The sequence below is a fragment of the Macaca nemestrina genome, chromosome 11 (assembly GCF_043159975.1).
Source record: "Macaca nemestrina isolate mMacNem1 chromosome 11, mMacNem.hap1, whole genome shotgun sequence".
NCBI lineage: Eukaryota > Metazoa > Chordata > Mammalia > Primates > Cercopithecidae > Macaca > Macaca nemestrina.
The window spans coordinates 3,287,466-3,315,246 of NC_092135.1; the positions used below are offsets into that span (position 1 = coordinate 3,287,466).

The following is a 27,781-nucleotide window of genomic DNA, read 5'->3' on the forward strand; positions in this document are numbered from 1 at the left end:
ATCTGTTCTCACCACCTGAATAATACTGGATGTTCTGGCCACTGCAATAGGCAAGAAAAGGAAATAAAAGACGTATGGATTGGGGGGAAAAAAAAAAGATAGAAAACTGCCCCTATTTGCAGATGACAAGATGATCTACATAGAAAATTCTAAGGAATTTATAAAAAGTGAGCTCAGCAAGGCTGCAGGATATGAAGTCAACACACAAAAGTCCAACATATTTCTATTTGCTAGCAATGAATATGCCAATGTCAAAATTAAAAATACAGTACCATTTACAATTACTAAAAAAACATGTAAATCTAATAAAACATGTACAGGGTTTGTATGCTAAAAACTACAAAACACGGACACGTGAAATCAAATAATATCTAAATAAATGGAGCTACATATCATGTTTATGGATTGGAAGATGGATTTAGTAGAGATATTGATTTTCAAATTGCTATACAAGCCTATTACTATCAACAATCCCAGCAAGGTTTTGTATGTAGATATAGACAAGATTATTTTTATATGTAAATGGAAATGCAAAGGAACTAGAATAACTAAAACACTTTTGAAGAAGAAAAGTGGGAAGAATTAGTCTACACAGCTTTAAGACTTATTATATAACTACGATAAACAAGATGCTGTGGCATTGTGGAGGGATAGAGTCATCGACCAATGGAATGGGGTACAGAACCTAGAAATAGACCCACACCACTAGGTTTTGATAAAGATGTAAAAGCAATTCACTGACGGAAGGATAGACTTTTTTAAATGAATAATACTGGGGAGACAACCATAGGAAAAAAATTTAAAAGAACCTTGACCTAAGTGTCAGGCTGTATACAAAAATTAATTCAAAATGGGCGTGTATCATGGACCTACATGTAACATATTTAAAACTACAAAAACTTTTAGAAAAACAGAAAAGAAAATCTTGACAAAGAGTTCTTAGACTCAACACTAAAAGCATGATCCATGAAAGAGAACTTTGACAATTAGACTTTACCAAAATTAAAAACTTTCGCTCTGCAAAGCTCTCTTAAGAGGATAAACAGACAACCTACGGACTGGGAGAAAATATTCACAAACCACATAGCTGACAGAGGACTAGTATCTAGAATATATAAAGAACTCTCAAAACTCAACAAAGACTCCAATTAGAAAACAGGCAAGCAACATGCAGAGACAGGTCATCAAAGAGGGGACACATACATGACAAGCACACACAAAGGTGTTCCACATCAGGGAATGTTAAGGACAGCCGCAATGAGAGATCATCGCAGACCTATCAGAAGGGCTAAAATAAACAATGACAACATCAAATACTGGTGAGGATGCAGGGGCACTGAGTCAGCCAGGCACTGCTGGTGGGAATGTAAAACGGTACAGCCACTCTTGAAAACAGTTTGGCAGTTTCTTAAAAAACAAAACTTGTAACCACCGTATGACTCAGTAACTGCACTCCTGGGCATACATCCCAGAGAAATGGCAACTGATGTTCTCACAAAAATCTCATAAACGCTCATAACAGCTTTATTCATCGAAGCCAAAAACTGGAAACAGCCCAAATGTCCTTCTACAGGTAAATGGTTAAACAAAGTGGGGGTATCCATCCCATAGAACACTACCCAGCAATAAAAAGTAACAAAATATTGGCTGGGCTCACACCTGTAATCCCAGCACTTTGAGAGACTGAGGCGGGCGGATCACTTGAGGCCAGGAGTTTGAGACCAGTCTGGGTAACATAGCGAAAACCCGTCTCTACAAAAAACACAATAATTAGCCGGGCATGGTGGCAGGTGCCTGTAGTCCCAGCTACTTTGGAGGCTGAGGCCGGAGGATAGCTTGAGCCCGGAAAGCAGAGGTTGCAGTGAGCCAAGATTGTGCTACTGTACTCCAGCCTGGTTGACTGAGACTTTGTCTCAAATAAATAAATAAATATTAATGCAAGCAATAACCTGGATGAATCTCCAGAGAAACACGCCAATTGAAAAAAGCCCACCCCAGGCTGCATGTTGTATAATTCCATGTATATAACATTTGCGCAATGGCAACATTCTAGAAATGCAGAACAGGTTAGAGGTTGCCAGGGTTAAGCAGGGCTGGGGATGGGTGTGAGGGAGGGTGGTAAGACGTTTTCACTGGGGGAAATGGGTGAAGAGTATACGGCGATATCTCATATTGTTTCTTACGACTGCATGTAAATCTACAATAATCTCAAAAAAGCTTCATTTAAAATGCTGGGAGTCAGGGGGGCCAGCCTGCCTGGCCTCCAACCACGTGGGCCTGTTTGGTCAGATGCGGCCTGTTGTCCTGAGATCAGCAGCACCAGCAGCTGGCCCTGAGCTGGCCTCCGGCTTCGCAGCAGCAGAGCTGCCTCTCTCGCTGTGGTCCCTAGCTCCCTGCTCCCTGCCCTGCTCTGTGCCCCCTCATTCTCTGTTCCTGGGGCTGGCTGTCTTCTCCCACGTTCTCATGCCTGGGTTTCCAGCCCTTACTATGGTGGCTTAGGAACCCAGGTGAGAGTGGGGCAAGGCAGCAGCGCTGCTGATCCGCGGATCCTGGATTACAACTCGGGCAGTACCCTCTTACTGAGCAGGGAACGCAGGCAAGCCAAGGGTTCTTTTCCCTCCAAAAGCAAATTGCCTCACAACCCAAACCCATACACTGACATAACTGAAGTGGAACGTCAAACCCTGGTTGAGAGCAGGACTGGCCCTTCATTCCGCTCCCGTCTCTTGCATATGGAGTGTTTTGTGTTTTTTCCAAACATTCCAATAATGTATCAGAATTCTCTGGCCAACACAGGTTGCAGTGTCCCTGGTTGGAAGGCATTGGAAGATCTCAGTAACCCCAGGGAGGGCCCAGCAGGAACATGTGATCCTGGTTTGTGGGCTGCAGGTCTGTGTGGGGACACTGTGGGCAGGAGTGGGCTGGATGGGCCTTGGGGCAGGGCCGGCACCTGTATCTGTAGCCCCGCAGGACTCTCTGGATGCTGAGCGCCGCTCTGTCCAGCACCTGGCTTCTCTGTACCTCCAGCAGAGTGTCCTGATGATCCTGGAAAGGGAGAGACGCTGTCACCAGGCTGCTCACCCTCACCCCACAGCCCCTGCCTGGGGCCTGGGCTCTGTCTCCCGAAGGTAGCATCTCTCAGGCTCCTCCCAGGAGGGCAGGCCAAAGAAGGGGGCCTTCAAAGTGACCTTCATGTTGCTCAGAGACAGGAGCTGCAACTGTACCTCCCACCCCAATCCAAGAACTTCCCACATTAGCTCTTTCTTCTTGCTAATTCAATCTGGCATCCTTCATTTCTGCTCTGAAGAATTCAAGAGGGGGCACAAAATTTTCCTGAAGTTGTGTTTTATTTCCCAAAATTCATGTGACATTTGCATTCAACCGTGTAAAAGCCCCATGTTTGTTTCAATATAAAAATGTTTCCCTCAATAATAGTGGGAGATTTTTAACACCCCACTGTTAATATTAGACAGATAGTCGAGAAAGAAAATTAACAAAGATATTTAGGACTTGAACTCAGCTCTGGATCAAGTGGACCTGATAGATATCTACAGAACTCTCCACCCCAAAACAACAGAGTATACATTCTTCTCGGTGCCACATGGCACTTACTCTTAAAAGTGAGTAATCTGATCACATAATCAGAAGTAAAACACCCTCAGCAAATGCAAAAGAACTGAAATCACAACAAACAGTCTCTCAGACCACAGTGCAATCAAATTAGAACTCAGGATTAAGAAACTCACTCAAAACCACACAACTACATAGAAATTGAACAACCTGCTCCTGAATGACTCCTGGGTAAATAATGAAATCAAGGCAGAAATCAAGAAGTTCTTTGAAACCAATTAGAACAAAGAGAAAACATACCAGAATCTCTGGGACACAGCTAAAGCAGTGTTAAGAGGGAAAGTTATAGCACTAAATGCCCACCTCAGAAAGCTAGAAAGATCTCAAATCGACACCCTGACATCACAACTAAAATAACTAGAGAACGAAGAGCAAACAAATTTCAAAACTAGCAGAAGACAAGAAAAAACCAAGATTAGAGCAGAACTGAAGGAGATAGAGATACGAAAAACTCTTCAAAAAATCAATGAGTCCAGGAGCTGGGTTTTTTTTTTTTTTTAAATTAATAAAATAGACCACTACCTAGACTAAAAAAGAAGAAAAGAGAGAAGAATCCAATAGACACAATAAAAAATGATAAAGAGGATATCACTACTAAGCCCATGGAAATACAAACCACCAGAGAATAGTATAAAAACCTCTATGCAAATAAACTAGAAAATCTAGAAAAAATGGATAAATTCCTAGACACATACACCCTCCCAAGACTGAACAAGGAAGAAGTTGAATCCCTGAATAGATCAGTAACAAGTTCTGAAATTAAGGCAATAATAAACAGCCTACCAACCAAAGAAAGCCCAGGACCAGATGAATTTACAGCTGAATTCTATCAGAATCACAAAGAACAGCTGATACCTTTTTTTTTTTTTTTTTTTTTTAAACTATTCCAAACAATTGAAAAGGAGGGACTCCTCCCTGACTCATTCTATGAGGTCAGCATCATCCTGATACCAAAACCTGGCAGAGATACAACAAAAGAAGAAAACTTCAGGCCAATATTCCTGATGAACATCGATGCAAAAATTCTCAATAAAATACTGGCAAACTGAATCCAGCAGCACATCAAAAAGCTTATCCACCACGATCAAGTTGGTTTCATCCCCACGATGCAAGGCTGGTTCAACATACGCAAATCAATAAACATAATTCACCACATAAACAAATCTAAAGGCAAAAACCACATGATTATCTCAATAGATGCAGAAAAGGCCTTCAATAAAATTCAACATCGCTTTATGTTAAAAAAAAAAAAAAAACTCTCAATAAACTAGGTATTGAAGGAACACACCTCAAAATAATAAGAGCCATTTATGACAAACCCACCATGCCCTGAGATGGTTCCTCTGCTGGCCTTGCCTCCCCCACTAAATTGGAAGCCACTCGGTTTCTTCCTGCACATCTTAGCCTCTGAGCCCCAGCACAGCCTGACTATTGCACAGTCAAAAGGACAGACAGACCGATTAGAGGGCTGGGGCCAGGAGGGCCCTCTGAGGACACATGCGGGCAGGTGGGCAGGCACTATGGGAGAAGAGGAAGGGGCAGCAGGGGTGGGTGGGGGCTCGGGTGAGCTGGCAAAGTGTCCTCCCAACTCTGCTCCCAGCTCTTCCTCTTCCCTCTCACTGTGCTGGCCCGCCGAGGCTTAGAAGGCTAGGGGACAGGGAGGTTCCCTCCTCAGTGGTTGTGACCCAAGTGGCACTTCTGGAGGGCCCCGAAGCTTCCTTTGTGTGACTTCAGCTCCCTGTGCGTTTTGGGGGAGGCAGGTGGTGGCGGTGATGCTCGCACAAGCCTCCTAAGGACAAGTCACTTTGTGGGGAGTTGACACACAGCCCTCTTCCACTAAAGCAGTAGTCCTCCAGGCTCCGCAGAGGCTGGGCCGCCCCAGCGTGGGGAAGCCTGCATGGCAGGATGTGGCTCCGGCATGATGGAGGCAGGTCTCAGGACACCGGCAGACCGCGCTGAGCTCCTGGGTGCTGCCCCGTGGCTGGAAGGCGCCTCCTCTGCACCCTCAGGCCTTGCCCTAGGTGCCCCTCTGAGAAGCCTCCTGGGCTTCCACAGGCTGGGCTGGCCCTCCCCAGTCCCCTCACCAGTACCTCATTGTCCCCTAGCGTGACGTTCTACATCCAGGGGTGCCCTGAGGGTGGGGACCGCGCTTTGAGCTGCTGCCCAGTGCCATTGGCTCAGGGCACATGGACCATGGACCCCGGGCCTGGTGCAAGAGCCGACAAGCCCATGAGCTGCAGGAGGCCCAAGGCCGGCTGGTTCCTGGGGGTCTCACCTTCAGGAAAATTTTGGTCTTCCCCACTTTCCAGTCTTTGTCTGTCCGCAGCCACATGTCAGCGATGCCCAGGGTCATCTGGCGGAACTTGCCTCGCAGCTGCCAAGACCAAACGGGGGTGTAGGTGGGATAGAGGGCAGAAACCCCTCAGCGGCTCTCTGGGGGTGGAGTCTCCCTCCTCCTCCCACAGGCTCCCCCATCAGGGGCTGCCCGCGCCCCAGCCCAGGCACAGGCACAACGGGAACCTCGAGCAGGGGTTGGGGTGAGGAGCGAACTCGGGGCCTGGGGCCTCCATGTGTTGTGGGACGCTCGGCCCAAGCCAGGCCCAGCCTCAGGATGGCTGAGAGTTCCAGACCGGACAGGAAGAACCTCGGGCCCCAGTAGCTTTCTAGCCCCACCTCGGCTCTCCGACGCGGTAGGAGAGAACGTGTCTACTGTACAACTGCAGACACGGTCCAGAAGGAACCGCTGCGGCCGCCAGCTCTCCCGGACCCCAGGGAAAGCCCCTCACATCCGCGGCGCTGGGAGAGGGACAGGGCAGGGCGGGAGGAGGCGAGAGAGAGGAAGGACAGGGCTCATGGCAAGGCTGGGGCCGGGGAGGGCAGCGGGAGGCCGAGGGGAAGGCCGGGGATGGACAGCGGTGGCCGTCCCCGAGGGGCGCTGACCTGCATCCGCACGGCGCTGGGCAGCAGCGCGCCGAACCTCTGCGAGAACTCCTCGAACGTGTAGCGGATGGGGAAGCCGGACTTGCGGATGCGCACGGTCTCCATCATGCCCGAGTATCGCAGCTGCCGCAGACACAGCTCCCGGTCGAACAGCTGTGGGCGGACGCGGGGCGCTGACCCGGTGCAACCCCCCTCCTTTGCAGGGACCCCCCTTCCTGGCACCCCGCCATCGGGCACCGGCCCACAGCCAGAGGTCAGTGTGTCCAGCCCCTCGCCCCGCCCGCCCCCACTGTCCTCCAGAGATGGAAAAACTACACAAATGCAACTTCAGTAAGGCTACCTTTTGAAGAGAGCAGTGCAAGTAGTTGTCAAGGAGAGTTGTCAAGGAGATAAAAGTCGATAGCATTGGAAACTGTGGCACCCACCGAAACACGATACTCCCATCACTCTCAACTACCCAAAGCTGTGAGTGTAAACGTCCTCTGCACGTGGCCAGTTAAAATGCTCTTTTTTTTTTTAAAAGTTTTATTTATTTATTTACTTTTTTGAGATGGAGTCTCGTTCTGTCGCCCAGGGTGGAGTGCAGTGGCACGATCTCGGCTCACTGCAACCTCTGCCTCCTGGGTGCAGGCGATTCTCCTGCCTCAGCCTCCCGAGTAGCTGGGATTACAGGCGTGTGGCACCACCCCGGGATAAGTTTTGTATTGTTAGTTAAAGAAGGAGTTTCACCATGTTGGCCAGGCTGGTCACCAACTCCTGAGCTTAAATGGTCCGCCCGCCTTGGCGTCCCAGTGTTGGGATTACAGGCCTGAGCCACCGCACCTGGCCCAGTTAAAAATGTTTTTAAGCGCCCCTTGCCTACATAAGTCAGGGTGGAAACCTGCCCCGTAGGCACTTAAGAGTTTCATGGTGCCTCCCCCACAATAGTTAAATGAAAAAATAAATCTACTCAGAGGCAGAAAATATCCTCATCAACTTAGTCTCTCCCTCCCAGGAGATGGAGGCCAGAGGGAGACCTGGAGTGGGGGCCGGGAGGGGTGTGCGGGGCAGTGGAGGGCCCTCGGCCCCAGGGAGCTGAGCCGTCTTTTGCTTGGAGGCGAGTGTGACCGGCAGAGAAATGGCATGATGTCCTTCCCTGGGGTGTCAGGCTTCAGCAGAGGTTCCAAGACTCTGCCATGGCTTGGATTCTAGAGAGCCCCCTCCACCTACAAGCCAGGAGTCTCTGGGGGACCCTGGGGAACGCCTCTGATCCCGCAAGCCCACCAGCAGGCACTGTTACCCTACCTGCAGGGCCACAGCGCCAACTGCTGGTGGGGTCCAGGCCACACTGCACTTAGCCTCCGGTAAGTGTTCAGCTGCGCTTCACTGACAATTTCCTAAGTGCCTGGCGTTTCTCGCCGAATCAACAGCCCTACCTGGTGTGGGTGATTGGCTCCAATTTAAAGATGAAGTGCCTGAGGCTGAACCTGGGTTTGAACCCTGAGCCTATCTGGGCTTCCCCCTACATACCACATAGCAGGGCAGCTGCCACCAATGAGAGATGTCCCAGCCAGAGGCACTCTGAACCCCTGAGCTTCAGCCTCAGGCCTGCCTGCCTGTCCTGCAGCTCCCAGCTCCCAAGGTAGGCAGGGTGGGAATGAGCCAGGGGTCTCTGGGAGCCCAGCTACTTCTCCCAGCAGTTAAGGAACAAGACAGGTTGTCTCACATCTGCCTATTGTGCCTTCAAGGAAGATGCAACCTAGATTTCATAAGGCAAGCCCCATTTTATTTTTTTAGAGACAGGGTCTTGCTTTGTCACCCAGGCTGAAGTGTAGTGGTGTAATCATAGCTCACCGCAGCCTCAACCTCCTGGGCTCAAGTGATCCTTCTCCCTCAGCCTCCTAACTGAGACTACAGGCACATACCACCATACCTAGCTAATTTTTATACTTTTACATTTTTTTTTTTTTTTTTTGCAGAGATAAGGTCTTGCTATGTTGCCCAGGCTGGCCTCAAGCAATCCTCCCGCCTCAACCTCACAAAGTGCTGGGATTACAAGCGTGAGCTACTGCACCCAGATCAAACTTAATTTCACATAGTTTTATTCTTTCCAAAAAGGCATGTAATATTTTTATTACCTTATGTGGATAAAACTATTTTATATTGTTTCAGTTGATGTCTCCTAGTTTGGGGAATCCCTGCATATGCAGCCTCTGGGTGAAACTCCCCAGCCAGTGAAGCCAGTAGGCTGTCACCCCCTCACCATCTCACATCAGGTAAAGATGACTTTCTGCAGGGCTTGGCGAAAGGAGTGGTGTCAGCCTCTGAAGTTCTATTACTGATTGCTGCCTTAGTTGAGTGTGGTTTACACATGGGGCATGTGCTGCAAACCTCATGTCCAACCCTCAGGGCCTTCCTGCAGGCAGGAGCAAGTCTGACTTTACAAAAGGGAAAACTGAGGCTCACAGCAGCAAAGAGCCAGGCCAAGAACACACAGAAGATGCATGGAGGTCTCTCAGCAACCCAAAGCCCTGCAGGTCACTGACCTTCACATGACCTAGACTGGTCGCCTTACCCCAGTGTACTTATCTGTAAGGTAGGGGCAGTAACAGCTCTAACACTAGCCAGGCCCTGGCAGAGGGAGTGACCACAACCCTAGAGGCCATCAGCCTCCTCCTCCTCCCTCCTTTACTGTGCCCCGGCCTCCTGTCATTACCAGCGGCTTCTTATATTCATTAGGTTTGATGCAGCGGATGAAGTAAGGCTGGCAGTTGGTCAGAATTTTCATCAGCTGGTCCAGAGACTGTTTGAACTGGCCTGCTAAGGTGGAGGGCCGTTTATTTGAGTCTGCAGACTGTGAATGGAAGCACAAAGCACAGGTGGGTCTCAGGAGCCATGTCCTGGGACAGCTGACCCCATAGTTTAGCAAGGGCTGCCGCCAAGGCCCCGCAGGTGGGGTGGTGCATCCACCTGGTCAAGAACCCACTCGCTCACCCATCCATCTATCCATCCACCCACTCATTCACCCATCCAGTCACATACCCATCAACTCACCCATCCATCCACCTGCCCACCACCCATCCAGCACCCATCCATCCACTCACCCATCCATCTACCCACCCACCCATGCATCCATCCATTCACCCATCCACCCACCCATCCATCCACCCACTCACCGATCCATCTACCCACCCACCCATGCATCCATCCATTCACCCATCCACCCCCCCATCCATCCATCCACTCACCCACCCACACAGCCACCTGCCCATCCATCTATCCATCCACCCACCCACCCACCCATCCACCCACCCGTCCATCCATCCATCCACTCACCCACCCACACAGCCACCTGCCCGTCCATCTATCCATCCACCCACTCACCCATCCATTTACCCATCCACCCACCCATCCATCCATCCATCCATCCATCCATCCATCCATCCATCCATCCACTCACCCATCCACATAGCCACTCACCCATCCATCTATCCATCCACCCACCCACCCATCCATCCACTCACCCACCCACACAGCCACCTGCCCATCCGTCTATCCATCCACCCACCCATCCACCCATCCATTCACCCATCCACCCACCCACACAGCCACCCACACAGCCACCTGCCCATCCAACCATCCTTCCACCCATCCATCCATCCATCCATCCACCCACCCATCCATCCATCCACTCATCCATCCATCCATCCACCCAACCATCCACACACCCATCCACCCATCCACTCACCCACCCATCCGTCTACCCACCCATCCATCCACCCACCCACCACCCATCGACCCACTCACCCATCCATCCACCCACCCACTACCCATCCACCCACTCACCCATCTATCCACCCACCCACCCATTCACCCATCCATTTACCTATCCACCCACACATCCATCCATCCGCCCATCCATCCATTGCAGGTTTCCCAAGTGCCTGCTGCATGCTGGGGACCCACAGGTGATTAAAACAGTCTTTCCTGTACATATATGTCTGGCCCTGTAGCCATCAGGGGTGAGAGACCCAGGAGGGTGCCTGGGAGCCCACCTTGAAGAGATGGTTTCCTGCCTTTGCCTGGCGGATGGTCCCATGGCCCAGCCTGGTCTCTGCTGACTCCAGGTTGAATAGCTCCCTCAGAAACTTGTTTTTGGAGGAGTAAACCACGGTGAGGATATCTGTGCTCAGCACATCTCGGTTTTTCTCCAGGAAGCCTATGGGGACACAGGGCCCACCCAGCATCCCAGCTCAGCCATCACTGCCCACCCGTGGGGAAGAAAAGGGCAGTGGGGGGGAATACAGGATGCCTAGAGGAACCCCCTCCTGCATAGGCCCCACTAAGGCCATGCTCTCCACCCCTCTAGCCAGGCATGGCCCCCAACATCTACCCAGCACAAAGTAACTCCTCCCGTCTAAACTCTGGACCCCCCCGAATTCCCATTCCCACTCCAGCCCCCTCATCTAAGCTGCCACCATCCTCCTGTCTCTGGGCAGATCCTGCTAGGGCTAAGGCTCCTTCAGGCTGAAAATAGATGAAGCCTCCAATAATAGGAGAAAGGCAGTGTCATGGGCTAAATTGTGTCCCCTAAAATTCATATGTTGGTGTCCTAACACCCTATACATCAGAACATGACTGTGTGTGGACATAGGGCCTTTAAAGAGGGGATTAAAGTAAAATGAGGTCATTAGGATGGGCCCTAATCCGGTATGACTAGTGTCATTATAAGAAGGGAGATGAGGCCGGGTGCGGTGGCTCACACTTGTAATCCCAGCACTTTGGGAGGCTAAGGCAGGTGGATCATGAGGTCAGGAGTTTGAGACCAGCCTGACCAACATGGTGAAACGCTGTCTCTACTAAAAATACAAAAATTAGCCAGGCATGGTGGTGCATGCCTATAATCTCAGCTACTCAGGAGCCTGGGGCAGGAGAATCACTTGAACCTGGGAGGCAGAGGTTGTAGTGAGCTGAGATCATACTATTGCACTCCAGCTTGGGTGACACAGTGAGACTCCATCTCAAAAAAAAAAAAAAAAAAGAAAAGAAAAGAAGGGGAGATGAGGACACAGACACAAACAGAGGGAAGGGAGGCCATATGAGGACACAAGGAGAAGATGGCCATCTGCATACAAAGGAGAGATGCCTCATAAGGGATTAAACCTGCCAACACCTTGATCTTGGACTTCCAGCCTCTAGAACTCAGAGACAGTAATTGCTGTTGTTTAAGCCACTCAATCTGTGGTGTTTGTTACTCTTGCCCTAGTGACTAATACAGGCATGGCTCCAGGGGGTGAGAAGATCCCACATCTCCCCTTCAGCCATAATTAAGAATGGCTTAGTCCTGCAGTAGGGACAGAACCACACTGAGAAGATGAGCTGCTCCTCAAAGCCAGGCTCCATTGAGGCCAGGGGCTACGCTGCTTGGTCTCTAAGGACCAACTCCCAAGGGCACGACCCTGACTTTCCTCTTTCACTTTGCTCCCCTTAAGTCAGCCCAGTTTTTAGTGGTATGCCCTGTGCACACCTGCACAGCCTGCTGTGGATCTGGAGAGGCAGAGTCAAGGGTGGGAGAGGGAAGGGAGCCTGTTTCCCACTTCTTCCTGCAGGTGTCTGTGAGGGGAGCAGCACCAGGGGGGCTGCACTGGGTGCTGGGCGGGGGGTAGACACTCAGTGACACCTTGCGCTCCTGAGGCTTAGGCAGAGTTCCCCACCAGGGGCAGGGGGCTGAGCTCCCTGGATGTTTTCGGGGTGGGGAGGGTTGAGACACTCCTGGGTTCAGTATTCCAATAGGCAGAGTAAGTGAAGCCAAGGTTATTAGCACAACAGGGTATCCAAAATAAAAAGAAGGCTTAGCTTTAATTAATATTTCTAGAATTCTGCAACCAGAAAATCTAGAAAGAATCGACCTTAATCTTAGCATTATGTAAGTTTCCTATCACTTCAAAAAATAAAACTCAGCCTTGAATTGCCCCATGGAGGATGGGCTCGGTATCTTCTTTGTGTCCCAGGACCCTGCAGGTCTGATTGGCTCCAGCCTCTTCGTTTTCCAGGAACCCAAAACCAGGATCTGGCAGGAACTATGAAGGAGCCACGGCACCTTTCCCTTTCTCCCCTGGCCTCCCAATGCCTAGCCTGTTCTGAGTAAATGACCACCCTCTACTCAAAAGAATCATCCCTGGATTCCTGTCTCCAGTTTAAATAGACCAGAACACCTCTTCACTTCTCCACACGAGGTGCAGAGAGTGACCCTCTGGCCGCCCCTGACCACAGCAGCCCATGGTCACCTTCCTCGTTTTTCCTAGCACACCCATAGGGTGACCACCCCAGGCCTTCACTTCTTCAATCAAGACCATTACTGACCGACTCTCAACATATCCCAAAAATTAAAATGGGTCAAAGACCTAATGTAAAAACTAACACTAAAAAACTTAGAAGAAAACATAGAGATAAATCTTCATGACCTTATATTTGACCCTGGACTCTTAGATATGACACAAGCAAAGAAAGGAAAATAGATAAGTTGGATTTCTTCAAAATGAAAGCTTTTTGGGCCTCACAGGACACCATCAAGCAGATGAAAAGACAATCCACAGAATGAGAAAATAATTTACCAACCACATATTAGGTACTTGTATCCAGAATAATAATGAACTCTTACAACTCAACAATAAAAAGACAACCCAATGAAAACACGGGCAGAGCGTTTAAATAGACATCCCTCCAAAGAAGACGTGCAAATGGCCAACAAGCATATGAAATGGCGATCGACATCCTTAGCCATCGGGGGATGTAGATGCAAATTACATTGAGACTTCAAACCCACTAGGGTAGCTATAATAAAAAAGACAGACAATCACATGTGTAGGTGAGGATGCGGAGGAACTAGAGCCCTCATACAATGCTAGTGGGAATGTAAAATGGTACAGCCGCTTTGGAAAACAGTTTGGCGGTTCCTCGAACAGTTAAACATAGAGTTATTATATGACACAGCAATTCTGCTGCTAGGTAGATACCCAGGGGAAATGAAAACATATGCCCGCACAAACACTTGTACATGGGTGTTCATAGCTGTGTTATTCATAATAGGCAAAAAGTGGAAAAAACCCAAATGTCCATCCACTGATGACGAGATAAACAAACATTCCAGATAATGGAATGTTTTTCTGCAATGAAGAGACATGGAGCATTGACATGTGCTACAACATAGATGAACGTTGAAAACATGATGCTGGCCGGGCGTGGTGGCTCACGCCTATAATCCCAGCACTTTGGGAGGCCGAGGTGGGCGGATCACGAGGTCAGGAGATCGAGATCATCCTGGCTAACACGGTGAAACCCCGTCTCCACTAAAAAAAATACAAAAAACTAGCCGGGCGAGGTGGCGGGTGCCTGTAGTCCCAGCTACTCAGGAGGCTGAGGCAGGAGAATGGCGTGAACCCGGGAGGCGGAGCTTGCAGTGAGCAGAGATCGCGCCACCGCACTCCAGCCCGGGCCACAGAACGAGACTCCATCTCAAAAAAAAAAAAAAAAAAAAAAAGAAAACATGATGCTAAGTGAAAGAAACCAGCCACAAAAGACCACGTATTGTATGGTTCCATTTATGCAAAAAGTCAGAATAGGCAAATCCATAGAGACAGAAAATAGTTGTTGCCCAGGATTGGGGGGAAATGGGAGTGACTGCTCATGAGGGGTTTCTTTTAGGGGTGGCGAAAAAGTTCTAAAATGGGGGCAATCATTAGTATACTCTGGATATACTACAGTCAAGTTGTACACTTTAAAATAGGTAAATAACATGGTGTGTGAATTCTATCTCAATAGTTATTACCAAAAACAAAGCAAAACATGCCTGGTCCATTCCATTTTCTTTCTCCAGTAGAAGCCATACTGCTCATCCCTCTGCCCCACTGCTAGAGCTGCAAAATAGCCTCATCCTCTGAGCCTGCTTTCCACGGTCTCCCTGGAACCCAGTCCAGATTTGGAGGGGGCATGAGAGGAGCTGCACCCACCTTCTGCTTGGTAGTACACCTCGCCGGCAAAATGGGCAATGCCAAATCTTGCATCGTGGATGTTCTTGGGCTGTAGGAAGGCCTTGTTGTTGGCGTGGACACTGTTCAGTTTTTGCAGCATGGTGAGATCTGTCCCCTGGAAGAATGCAGACAGCCTATGGGCTGAGGTCCCAGAGTCCAGCCATGGGGAGGTCAGGCTCCAGGGCTTCCTCATGGAGGCAAAGCAATCTGGGCTCAGGATGATTGAGGGCTTCTGTATAGACGGGAAGCTAATGCCCAGGGGTCAGTGATTCGTTGCAGGGAGTGAGGGCTGAGCTGGGAGCAGTGCTGGGTCTGCCACCCTCCACGACCAGCTCTTCTGCTCCACTCTCTGAACTATTGTCTGAGGACCCCAGCCGTCAGAGAAGTGGGCCTTGGAGAGGAGGGTCTGTCTGGTTCGGCTGGGGCTCTTTTGCTTATTCCTGGCAGAGGTTTCAGTGACTCTCAGAACACGCGGCCCACCCGAGTGGAGTTTCCCGGCCTCCAAGAGGAGACCCACAGCAGAGCCTCCACCAGAAGGTCGGCAGAACACACACCTGTGGGAAGCGGCTCTCCTCGTCCAGGAGGGAGATGACGCTCATGGGCTTGAGGGCCAGCAGGTCCAGGGTGGGCCGATTGTCGGTGTAGTGGATATAGTCCCAGGAGATGTTCTCCGAGCGGTACTCCTCCTGCTCCATGGCGAACACGTGCTGCACAAAGAACTGCTGCAGGTGCTCGTTGGCGAAGTTGATGCAGAGTTGCTCGAAGCTGTGAAGGCAAGGTCACTGCCCAGGGGTGGAGCAGGGCCAGCTGAGTCCCCGCTGCAGCAGGCTGGAGCCATAGGATCACCAGCCATCTGCACACAGCCCCATACAGATATGCCCACAGATGCACATCTCGTGTACACACAGATGCACATTCATTCCTGCACACCCTCTCTCCTCTGACTGCCTCCATCACCGTCACTTTTTCCACCCCACGGCAAAAAGAGAAACGAGGAGACTCAGCAAATCATCAAGTCCTCGCCTTCAGCTTCTCACAGCCGCCTGCTGGGTCCTCTGCCAGGCCTCCCCACCTGACACTGAAACAATTCTTGTGGTCTGAGTGCACACTAGCAGCCCCACCCATGAGCCTTGCTATGGAGATGAGCTTCTGGAGACCCAGCATTGACTGCCGGGCCCCCCTGCATCAACCAGGCATACGCCCTACTGCCTCTGTTCCCAGGTCCTCCAACCTGCACTTCCTCCTGCATTCCCTGCCTTGGGAAATGGCCCCTCCACCTACCACCCCCGGCTCGAGTCAGAAACCGAGGAGTTTCCGTCTCTGTCCCTCCTCTCCAGTTCCCGTCAGTTGCCAAAGTCTGGCCCATGCTATCTTCAACACCTGTCCCTCCCAGGGCCAGATGCCAGTGATCCGAATCACACTTGAGCTGGCATTGGGCTAAGTTCTGCCAGCCCTGCCTCTCCCACCTGACTGCAGTGAGCAGGCCCCTGCCCTGCACCCCCGGCTGGCCCTGGGAGGGCTGAGATCCCAGCGTGCTTGCATGTGGAATGGCTTGTGTCTTGACAATCCTGGCTGTCCAAGGGAGGCCTTCTAAATCACTCCCAGATCAGACCTCACTTGGAGACAGGCCTTGGGCAGGGGCCTGCAAGGTCAGGCTAGCCCCCCGGCTCCTCACTCAGGGCGCAGAGGCCTCTGCTTCCTGGAGCCAGTGGCCCGGTCTCTGTCCCATCAAGCCCTTTCAATGAGCTGGCTCAGGTAAGCTAAATTGCAAAGCCAGTGTTGCCAGCCTGCTTATCCCAGTCTTCATGGGACTCCTCTTGCTGGTGATAGTACCGCTGAGCATCACCTGGCCTGGCCTGGCCTGGCTTTGTCGCCTGGTGCCCTCACCACCTTTGTCTATCTGATCCCCAGCCTTCATCACAGTCGCACCTGGCAGCTATCTTCTGACCTGCCTCCTGGTTACAGCTCTCCAGCTTCCAGTCTGGGGTGCCAGGACACTGGGACACCAGGTCAGAGGAGCCCTGCCTTGCCTTCCCCCACAAACTAAAAAGTCAGGAATGGTCCACAAATGCATCTAGCTTCCCCCACTGCCTAAGATGATAAGCCAGCCAGATGCAGATGAATCCACGTTACTGATTTCTGTTTCAACCCTGACCTCGTGTGGTAATCCACTCTGGCTCATGAGGAGAGCAGGTGGTCCAAGAGGGGTGACACATGCCGGGCGTCAGCCTGGCTCTCAGGGACAGCTTTTAGTTGTACGGCCTTCTCTAGATGGCAGGGCACAGCAGCCACCCCAGGCAGAGCACGCAGACCTGTTGGGACTTGCCAGGCCTGGGTGCCGGGTGATGGCTCCCCTCCAACTTGCCCCCTTCGAGAGGAACTGGCGGCCGGGCGCGGTGGCTCAAGCCTGTAATCCCAGCACTTTGGGAGGCCGAGACGGGCGGATCACGAGGTCAGGAGATCGAGACCATCCTGGCTAACACGGTGAAACCCCGTCTCTACTAAAAAAAAAATACAAAAAACTAGCCGGGAGAGGTGGCGGGTGCCTGTAGTCCCAGCTACTCGGGAGGCTGAGGCAGGAGAATGGCGTGAACCCGGGAGGCAGAGCTTGCAGTGAGCCGAGATCCGGCCACTGCACTCCAGCCCTGGCGACAGAGCGAGACTCTGTCTTAAAAAAAAAAAAAAAAAAAAGAGGCACTGGCTTATCTTCCGTTTTCTGGAAGCAGTGGGGCTGGGATCTGAGATCTTCATACCTATTGTTCTCGAAATTTTCAAAGCCAAATATGTCCAGGAGGCCGATGGCCCTCCGCACATTTTTGGGGTCCTGGGCTGGTGGCGTGAAGATGGCGGCATTGATCTTCTTGACAATCCATAGGAAGAGGTGCCCATAGATGCCCTGGAGAGACACAGGAGTGGGAGAATCCTGGGCTTGGAGGCTCAGGAGGAGGTCAACTCCAAGTTCACCTGGAGAGGCCAAATGGCTTGGACCTACTGCAGATGTTATCCCTCCTTCAAAGGCAGGAAACCCGGGCCCAAGAGGCTGAGGAGTCCATGGTCACCAGGCAGGTGACTGGCAGAGTGGGGCCCTCTGCTCCGTCCTGCCCTCCACCGGCACAGCAAGGAGCAGAGCCGTGGTCAACAGATGGCCATGTGAGCCCTGCTGTTGCAGCTCTGTACCTTGACAAAGGCGTCCCTCCGGTCAGCAGCCTGGACGATGTTCAGGGGCCTGGTGACGAACTCCCCTCGGATGAGGATGGTGTGCTTGGTCAGACAGTCCCGGAGCTCCTGGTGCTGCACCTGGGGAGGCAGGTGGGGGCTGTGTCGCACCCGTGGAGCAGGCCCTGGCCCAGCACTCTGACCCGCTTCTGCCAAGTCTTATTCCCTCTCATGATCAAGCACCTATGCCCACCTGAGGGTGGGCGGAGCCCGAGGCCAGGGCCAGGACCCTGTTAGGGAAGGATTCTCCAGCTCGGTGGGCCAAGCCCTTAGTGGGTCTCCCGGGGGCTGAGAAAGGGGCTGGCTCCCCCAGGCTAGCCTCGGAAAACCAAGGTGAGGGAGGACTCTGAGGCCAGACCTCAGGCATGTCCCTGCTGAAATCAGTCCCGCCTGAAGGCTGAGAGTCTAAAGGAGCAAGTGAGTGTGCTGGGCCAGCCCTCCACTGGAGCTGACAAAACCCAGAGTATCTGAGTGCCCTTGAACCAAAAGAAGAATGTTAATAGCGAAATGTACCTAATGTGATTGCTTTATGTATTTATTTCTTGCTCCTGATTCTATTCATTTTCCACCAGAACTGTCAGTGGGGGTGACATGGGGTACTGCCATGTCACCATTGCAGAGGTAGCCCCTCACTCAGGGCCTGCTGCCCTTCCTCTAGGCCGAGGCTGCATTTGGCCTGGGAAACAACCAGGAAGGCTAAAGGGATGGACCCCGGACTCACATTCCAGTCTCCCAGAATAGCGCAACCCCGGGAGAAGCCCTGCGGGGTGAGGGCCCAGGGCAGGGCTGGTCTGATGGGTAGGTTGGGGTCTGAGTGGGGAGTGTAGGGACTGGACAGGGCGGAGGGCGAGGACGCTGAGACAGGGCCATCGACAAGCAGGAGGGGATGTGGGGAAAGGGAGGCAACATTCGTTAAAGCTAAACTGGCCATTCCGCTGCTCTGTTTGGCACTGCCCCACTCTGCGCCCACCCTCAGGCACCTGCAGCATATAGAAGGGAGGGGTTTTTGGGAGAGGGGTGGGGGCCTGGGTAAGGTTATGAGAATCAGGTGTCAGGGGTCTGTCTGCCCAGACCTCTGGGGCCACCCACCAAAATGGAAGCTGTGGACACAGCAGCCCTACCTCCAGTAACTTCATCACAGTGGGAAAGGCAGGCGTCTCCATCACGTCTGAGGCATCCAGGTTCTCGAAGACTGAAGCTAGAGAGAGAATCAGGAATCCTGAGTGGGAAAGCAGCCTAGAGCAATGGAAGCCAGGTCCCAACAGACCCGGGCCCATGGTAGCCCCAGATCCACTCAAGAGAACAGCTGCCCCGGCGTGAGCCACAGCCTCTCCCAGGGTCCTGGGTCATGGTCCCCAAGACCATGGGTCATTGACACCTTAGCTGTTGGTGAACCTGGCAGACCACTTCCTCTTGACGGGACCAGGGCCCTGGGTCGAAGGGAAGTTTGAAGAAAGGTGGGCCTATTTGGAGAGAGAAGTCTGACTTGGGAAACATGGCAGACACTGGCACTGGAGAGATGGGCCATCAGGCCCCTCAATCCTTGCTGCTGGGTGTAGAAACCCAAACATTTCATCTCTCATTCAATCACAGGAAGCAAAGCACTAATGGAGCTCCAGCTGTAAGCCAGGCCCCGCTCTACTGCGACCATCTCCTGACTGGCCTCCCAGCTTCTGGTTCCTCCTCTTCAACCATTTCCAGCTTAGGACGTGCCAGGCTGGTGGGGGATGGGACCTTTGGGTCTCTTTGTTTTTGCTTTATTTCCTTTTTAAACTGAAAAAAAATTGTGACATAAAATATACAGATAAAGAAGTGCATAAAACAAAAAGCTGTGTTGTAAAGAATAAAGTCAGCACCATGGAACCGCCGCTAAAGCCAAGTCTAGGCTCTGCCAGCACCCACAGCCCTCCAAGGTCCTCGCAGGCTGAGACTGTGTCCCTCTCCTCCGGAGTTAAGCATCCTCCCAACTTCAAACTTCCTAGCTTTTTATTTATCTTTTTATTCCCTACATAGAGTCCCTAAACAGCGTTTAATGTGCCTGCTTTTAAATGTTATGTTAGTGGGCCAGTTGTGGTGGCTCACACCTGTAATCCCAGCACTCTGGGAGGCCAAGGCAGGAGGATCACCTGAGGTCGGGAGTTCGAGACCAGCCTGACCAATGTGGTGAAATCCCATCTCTACTAAAAATGCAAAAATTAGCCAGGCTGTGGTGACGGGCCCCTGTAAATCCCAGCTACTCAGGAGGCTGAGTTGAGAGAATCGCTTGAACCCGGGAGGCAGAGGTTGCAGTGAGCTGAGATCCCACCACTGCACTCCAGCCTGGACAGCAAAGCAAGACCCTGTCTCAAAAACAAACAAACAAACAAACGTTATGTTAGTGGATCTGTCTGCGTTCTCTTGTGCCTGCTTCAATTCCTCAGTGTCGTGTTTCTGATGCTGTCCCAGGCTCCGGTGCCCACCTCTGGTTAGCACCCACCTTTCCCCGGCTGAAGTGTGCAGTCTGGCTGATAGACGACAGATCAGCCCAGCTGTGGCTAGCCTGGAGCCAGTGTTCTCACACGGCGTGAGATGGTGGCCCAAAGCCCTTGTCTTCTATACGGACACCCCATTGCTCCAGAACAGATTCTAGAAAAGTCTTTCCCTTCCCATTGCTTTGTGAATGATCTCTCCTGAATTCTAGAACCAGCCCTAATCTCTTCAAATATTGCCTCTGCCCCTTTTTCTCTCCTTTCCTTTAGGACTCCGATGAAAGGTGTGCTCCCTCTGCCCACAGCGTCCTCCCAGTCTCCACCTTCTCTCTGACATTTCCCACCTTTGCTCTCTCCATGCCGTACTCACAGTTTCTCCTGACTTTCTGTCCAGCTCACACATTTCCTCTCCTAGACAGGCACGGAGTCCTTTAAACCATCCATTGGGTTCTTCATTTTGGTTATCGTATTTTTTTATTTTAGAACGGAATTTCTATGTGGTTCGTTTATACATCTGTAATGTCTTCAAAGTTTCCCATTCGCTGTCTAAATTTTCAAGCTTGGCTGCTTCTTTTCTTGAGCAGAGTAAGCAGAACTTCTCTAGTCTGTGTCTAATAATTCCAACTTTGAAATCTTTGTGGATTGATTTCTACTGTTTATTATTTCTGCCGGTTCTTGTTCATAGTATTTCATTTCCTTGTTCCTATCTCTTCCTGGCTTCATGCTGGATGTTGTGTTTGAAAACCTACCTGCAGGAATCATTTGTAATCTAACTTGCTGGTGTTTTCTTTCAGCGAGGACTGTCAGTAACTTCCGTTAGGTGCTTGGGGGTGTTCACGGGTCAGGACACCGTAATCCCCAGACCGCCCCAAGCTCACAACCTGTTTTGCAAGTTCATGCATGGATTTGTTTACTCTGGCTTACCTGAACCTTAAGGGGGAAGCCCTTTGGGGTCCCAGCTAAAAGTGGGGAATGATTGGCCACAGTCTCCACCTGTGGAGAACCTTAAGCTTTGACATTTTCCCCTTCACCTCACGAGGCCTGCAAAATCACAGCTGAATTTTTTAGATGTATTTTTCCAGGCCTTGGTGGGACCACAGGACCCTTCCTGTGAGAACGCCTAGAGATGCCTTCTTGCTCCTGTCCCCTGCCCCCTCCCTTCCCAAGGGTGTGGTTGGGGCAGACCCGGCATTACCCATGAACCCCACGTTCCCCAGGTGGAGAATGGCAGCCAGCAGCTTGCTGAGGTCCCAGCTCTCAGAGTCAGAGAAATGGAGGATCTTCATGGCCGAGCGGATGTGGGCATAGTCCTTGGCGTCGTTGAGCCCCTCACAGGAAGTGCAGTTCCCCTGCGGGACAGGGAGCCTCAGCTAATGGGGCCACCCCCTGCCCCACCACCTCCATCCTGGGGCCAGCAAGGCTGAGACACTGCCCTTCACAGGCACTGGGTGGACCGGGCAGGGTCCATGCTCAGAAACCACATACAATTCTTTTCAGAGGGAGAATCATGACACAGTAGCCACAGCATGATCGGGCCTTGCAGCCAGCACCAGCATCTGGCCACGGTGTGACCTTGGCCAACTCACACTTCTTCTCCGATCCTCTATTTGTCGTTCGTCCCTACTCGAGCCTGCCTTGTCTCTCTGGGGCACACTGTGGGTTTGTTCCTTTAAGAAGTGCTTTCCAAGGCTCGCCATGGGCCAGACCCTGTGCTGGGCATCCAGGGGGGCAGGCAGGGAGCCAGGGACCGTGCCATGGCCATTTGCCTGGTATAGGCGCCCAGACCACAGGGGCTGGGGCCAGCCCTATCAAGAGGTGGAGAAAGGCTTCCTGGAGGAGGTGCAAAGTTGGCCCCGCTGTCTCTGAGGACAGAGGACAGTTTAGGTAGACGATGATGGGAGCAAGGCCACGAGGTGGGGAGGTAGGGACAGGGCTGCGGGGAGGCTGGGGTGGGTGTTGAGAAGGGAGAGGTCGGCAGAGGGGCAGATCCTGGAGGGACTTGGAAACCACGCCGAGGAGTTTGGACTTCTACCCTACAGGTCACAGGGGTCACTGCAGCAGTGCCATCCAAAGCATGACACTACAGGGCAAACCTTCCTACAGGAAGAGTGCCTTGGCTGCAGGGTGGATGACAGATTAGAGGTCGAGACTGGTAAGGGGGGCCCATGAAGTCCAGGCAAGGGCTGGTGGCTGGTGAAGGCATTGGAGCAGTGGATCCAGGGGAGAGGGTTGCATGGGAGAGATCCCAGAGGCAGAATGCTCTGGGTCCACTCCATGGTCAATAAACCAGGAGGTGCAGTTCCCCTGACAGCCAGGGCACCTAAGCTAAATGAGCGATGGCTGTGGTGCTGCCCTGTCCTAGGTGGCAGGTGCAGCTGGGAGCACAGAAAGGGCTTTGCTTTCCTGGGGCTCGGGGCTTGCGTTTAGGGGGCCTGCAAGGACAGACCATTGGAGTGAAATCAGGAACAGGAGGCGTGTGGGCAACTCCCTGTGTGTGGCCCACTGGGCACCGGGAGCCTGTCATCCAGTGGGGACCAAAGGAAGATGAGGTCCAGCCTGGGGCATGGGGTACATGTGATGGGAAGCGGGAGGCACGCGGACAAGGTGATTCCCAGCACAGAGGGGCTGGTGAGGAGAGGGAAAGGGAACCAGCCCTGCCTCAGGGGCCTGGCCAGCATTGGGCTTCTCTGCAGCTGTCACGGAGGGTGAAGCGGCACCAGCTCTTTTTCCTCCCTTCCATTGGCTACTGGAGGCGGCAGGTGGGCGGCTCACCATGGTCAGGTAGTGGTACTCGGAGGGCGTGCCCAGGCTCAGCAGCTGCTTGTCTTCAGCACTCATCCCCATGAGCATGCAGTAGAAAATGTGGTAGTTCCGCTCCTCAGGGGCCTGGGAGGGAGAGAGGGCGTTCCAGACAGATCCGTGGGCCATTCCCCTGAGGCCTCAGGGCCTCAGACTGCCTCTGTCCAGCCCAGCCCTGGCCTCCGCTCCAAGTCTCTCAGCCAGGAGCAGCTCTGGCACTGACCCAGGGCCAGCCTGGCTTGGTTGCTGTCCCTATCCTGGGCCTCCGCAGCTGTCTCATCCCTGCCCTGAGAACTCCTGTCAGGCATTTCCCTGCATCTTGACTGCTCCTCGAAGCCCTGACACTGCTGTGTCCAAAGTCCCCAGGCCAGGAGTGATGGCACAGAGTCAGGGCTCTCTTCACAGGTACTTAGTGGCCCACGAGAGATCTGACAGCCACAGGGCTCCCTAGGCCTTCGGCATTTTTAAAACTTTTTCCGAGAGAAAGTCTTGCCCTGTTACCCAAGCTAGAGTGCAGTGGTGCAATCTCGGCTCACTGCAGCCTCGAAGTCCTGGATTCAAGCCATCCTCCCACCTCAGCCTACCAAGTAGCTAAGATCACAGGCACACACCACCACGCCCAGCTACGTTTTGTATTTTTTGTAGGGATGGGGTTTTGCCATGTTGCCTAGGGTGCCTTTCGTATTTTTTGAAACACTATTTATAAATGCATTCTCATAAAAATCGAACAATCTGAAGCATATACAGTAGTGTTAAAAGATGAGAGTTTCAGTTGGGCTGTAATCCCCGCAGTTTTGGGAGGCCGAGGCGGGAGGATTACTTCAGCTCAGGAGTTTGAGAGCAGCCTGGGCAATATAGTGAGGCCTCATCTCTGCAAAAAATAAGAAAATTAGCTGGACGTGGTGGTGAACACCTCTAGTCTCAGCTACTCAAAAGGCTGAGGTGGGAGGATCACATGAGCCCAGGAGACAGAGGCCAGGGTGAGCTGAGATTGCACCCCTGCACTCCAACCTAGGTGACAGAGTGAGACCCTGTCTCAAAAAACAAAAAGATGAGAGCTCCTTTCCACCCTGCCTTCCCCTTCCTTAAATCCCCTCCTCCCCGCCCCAGAACCTATACATTTTTAAAAAAACATTTACTTATAGCATATCTATAAATAGTTGTCTTTTCTTTCTTTCTTTCTTTCTTTTTTACACAAAACATATTTATGGTTCTGCAACTTCCTTTTTTTTTCACCTAAACATATCTCTTGGTGATCCTTCACATCGACACGGACAGACTTCCTCCTCTGTAGCATAGATATGCCATAATTTTTAAATCTCCCTCTTTTCTTGGGCAGGGCTTGTTTCTCACCTGCCTTAGAAATTTCCTGCCCATTTTGGGGTACCATTTTGGGTGACAAGTTCTATGAATTCAGCAACCACTGTATCAAGAGGTAGGAGATTCTGGACAGGGCAGAGAGACTCTGCCATGTGCTGGCTCTGTGGCCCTGGACAAGGGACCTAACTTATCTGGACTCAGTTTTCTCATCTGTACAACAGGAATAAAGAGTCCTACCTCTCATGGTTGTGAAGGTCAAATGAGATAAAACAGGAAAAGTATAGCACCAGGTTGGGGAGGTCACTAAATGTGACCTTCTTTCTCAGCTTGCCACAGTGCCGAGGCATGTGTCCCTCTCACACAGCCACAGCCCCTCTGTTGGTGGCGTTCTCCCCTCTGGACCCCTTCTGTGTGTGTGTGCTCATTTGCACATATGCATGTGTTAGGGGTTATGCCATCACACGAGAGCACCGCCCCCCCACACACACAGGTGCATTAATTCTTCTGTTGTGGGTGCCACGTGTTGGGATCCCTACCATCGGGACTGGCTCCATGATCACCCAGTGTAAAAGGGAACCATAGGCCCTCTTGCTAAAAAGCTAGTAACAATTTCAAGGTGGCAATAGCAGAGCCTGAAACCAAGCAAGGGGCCCCCTGAGCACAGGGCCTGATGTGACAACACAGGACATGTGCCTCTGTACTTCCTGGCCATGTGGCATTTGGGATACTGTCATCTGTGTATTTCTGCCATGGCCCCTAACACACCTGAAGATACAGCCCACCTAACTAGCCTAGTCTCAGAATTAATTCTAGTAGAGATGAGGAATGGTAGGCACCAAAGAAAGAAGAAATTTATATGAATGGAAAATCCAAAACGGAGAAAATTCTTTTTTTTTTTTGAGACAGAGTCTCGCTCTGTTGCCCCGGCGGGAGTGCAGTGGTGCAATCTCAGCTCACTGTGACTTTTACCTCCTAGGCTCAAGCACTTCTCATGGCTCAGCCTCCCAAGTAGCTGGGACTGACTACAGGTGTGTGCCACTGCCCACCTAATTTTTTTTTTCGTATTTTTTTGTAGAGACAGGGTTTTGCCACGTTGGCCAGGCTGGTCTCGAACTCCTGGCCTCAAGTAATCCACCTGCCTTGGCCTACCATAAGTGCTGGGATTAGAGGCATGTGCCACTGAGCCCCGCTCAAAATAGATAGAAATGAAAAATTTCTATCATTTGCTGTCCTGGAATACTGGGGAAGAGCCCTCATTATCCAGTGAGGCCTGTGGGTTCTGGGAGGGCCCCTGGGGAACAGGGGAGGAGAGGTGAGAGAGCTGAAAGGGGGCCCCTCTTGGAAACCTCCCCCATTCCCTCAACTCCCAACCTGGGCGGGTGGAGGCCTCACCTGCCGGCAGACCCGGGACTTCTCCAGGAGAAACTGCTCGATGCGTGCGCCCTCGATCACCCCGCTGGGGTTAAAATAGATGTCAATGTACTTCCCAAAGCGGCTTGAGTTGTCGTTGCGGATTGTCTTGGCGTTTCCAAAGGCTGAAGGTAAGCAGGCGATGGCCATGATGACAGCAGAGAGGAGAAAATGTAATATGAGTGGGATCATCTAAGAGGGCTGCTCAGAGGAGGTGGCCAAGCTCGAATTGAAGAATGTGCACAGCTGCGCCAGACAGTGATGGCAGCCAAGGGCCCGCTAAGAGGAAGACAAAAACCTCGGGGAAAACCCCAGAGGTCAGAAAGCATGAAGTGCACTTGCAGACACAGAAGTCTTGTCAGAGTGTGGGATACAGGAGGAAAGCAGTGAAAGGTAGACAGAACTAGTTAGTAGGTAGGGCCAGGTGGCACAGAGCCTTAAATGCTAGTCTCAGAAGCTGGGCAATCATTCTGCTGTGATAAGGGAAGCAGTAAGCTTCTGAGAGTGTGGAAGCAGATTCGCAGCTTAGAAAGATGGCTCAGGCTGCAGGGCTGAGGCTGATATGGAGAGGCCAAGCTGGCATGGGGACTGGCAACAGCGTGTCAAGGCCAGGACACACGGAGGCAGTCAGATCAGGAGGCAGCACGTCCCAAAGTGTTTTTGTAAAGCTGTTTCTGCAAGCTCTTCTGATGCGATCCACAGTAAGAAAGATATTTTGCATTACATCCTAGTATATACACATGTCCACCTGCACACACATAGTTAGAACAAAATACTCAGTACTAGTTCTTACAAAGAGTGATGTGCTGGGGTGTTCTATTCTATGATATTTGATTTGTTCTAGAACTGATTTTATGGCCCCTTAATGGTTAGGATGCAGTTTCAGAATACCAGTATCCGGCGTAGTCCCATGAAACAGAGGAAGACGGTTCCTTGGGGAAGTAGGTTTAAGAAACACAGCACCCTGTCTCTCTTTCTCAAGGAATCTCAATGCACAGCAGAGTCTCTGAGAAGTGCCACAGGTATGAAACCTATTTAGCTTATTGAGCCCAGTGTGGCCATCATGGGGGTGATTGGTTGGGTGTCTCTTCAAGAAAGAATCTGATGCAGGCAGTTTTTTTCTTTTTTTGTACTAACTGACAGGCCGATCTTAAAATGTACTATATATGGAAAGGTAAATGATCTAGAATAGCCAAGTTTGAAAAAGAAGAACAAAATTGGAGGGCACATGCTCTCTGCTTGCACTGCTTCCCATAAGGCTACAGAAATCAAGACACTGTAGCACTGGTGAAAAGATAGACAGAGAGAGGAATTGAAGATAATAGAGAATCCAGGAACAGTCCCTTACACGGATGGTCAATTGATTTTAGACAGGGGTGCAAAGGTAAGTTGATAGAGAAAAAATAGTCTTTTTGACAAATAAGACTGGAACAATAGAGTATCTACATGCAAAACCAAAAAAAAAAAAAAAAAAAGAGAGAGAGAGAAAGAGAAAAAGAAAGGAAGGAAGGAGAAAAGAAGGTGAGAAAGAAAGAAGGAAGGAAAGACAGAAAAGTCTTTTTTTCTTTTATCTTTTGAGACAGTCTCACTCTGTCGCCCAGGCTGGAGTGCAGTGGTGCGATCTCAGCTCCCTGCAAACTTTGCCTCCTGGGTTCAAGCGATTCTCCTGCCGCAGCCTCCCGAGTAGCTGGGATTACAGGCGCACGCCACCATGCTCAGCTAATTTTTGTATTTTTAGTAGAGACGGGGTTTCCCCATGTTGGCCAGGCTTGTCTTGAACTCCTGACCTCAAGCGATCTGACTGCCTCAGCTTCCCAAAGTTCTGGGATTACTGGCGTAAGCCATCACGCCCAGCCAAAAGTCTTTTTTTCTGTGCTGTGTACCTTGCACCATAGAAAAATATCAGATCACAAATGTAAATCATAAACTGGATCATCAACCTAAATATAAGATCTAAAACTACAAAACACATAGGAAAAACATAGGAGA

The 27,781-nt window shown here is 51.3% G+C and overlaps 1 protein-coding gene across 5 annotated transcripts in view; it reads right to left on the reverse strand.

Moving 5' to 3' along the window:
- LOC105492423 (myosin VIIB) overlaps nucleotides 1-27,781 on the reverse strand; it is a 110,221-nt gene that overhangs the window by 39,010 nt on the left and 43,430 nt on the right. For 3 of the 5 annotated variants that reach the window (XR_011609651.1, XM_071072513.1, XM_011759506.2), the window contains exons 7-19: nucleotides 25,775-25,917; nucleotides 23,036-23,149; nucleotides 21,459-21,612; nucleotides 18,917-18,993; nucleotides 17,757-17,876; nucleotides 17,333-17,475; nucleotides 15,134-15,344; nucleotides 14,559-14,694; nucleotides 10,605-10,768; nucleotides 9,266-9,403; nucleotides 6,571-6,723; nucleotides 5,906-6,004; nucleotides 2,951-3,045 (exon numbers count right to left, since the gene is read on the reverse strand). Coding sequence is in view for 4 of the 5 variants with exons in the window: in XM_071072513.1 (XP_070928614.1) it covers nucleotides 2,951-3,045; nucleotides 5,906-6,004; nucleotides 6,571-6,723; nucleotides 9,266-9,403; nucleotides 10,605-10,768; nucleotides 14,559-14,694; nucleotides 15,134-15,344; nucleotides 17,333-17,475; nucleotides 17,757-17,876; nucleotides 18,917-18,993; nucleotides 21,459-21,612; nucleotides 23,036-23,149; nucleotides 25,775-25,917 (1,747 nt within the window). In the remaining variant the exon portion in view is untranslated. Of the gene's footprint in view, nucleotides 1-2,950; nucleotides 3,046-5,905; nucleotides 6,005-6,570; nucleotides 6,724-9,265; nucleotides 9,404-10,604; nucleotides 10,769-14,558; nucleotides 14,695-15,133; nucleotides 15,345-17,332; nucleotides 17,476-17,756; nucleotides 17,877-18,916; nucleotides 18,994-21,458; nucleotides 21,613-23,035; nucleotides 23,150-25,774; nucleotides 25,918-27,781 lie in introns of those variants that run through there. The other 2 variants (XM_071072514.1, XM_071072515.1) reach the window with 2 other exon arrangements.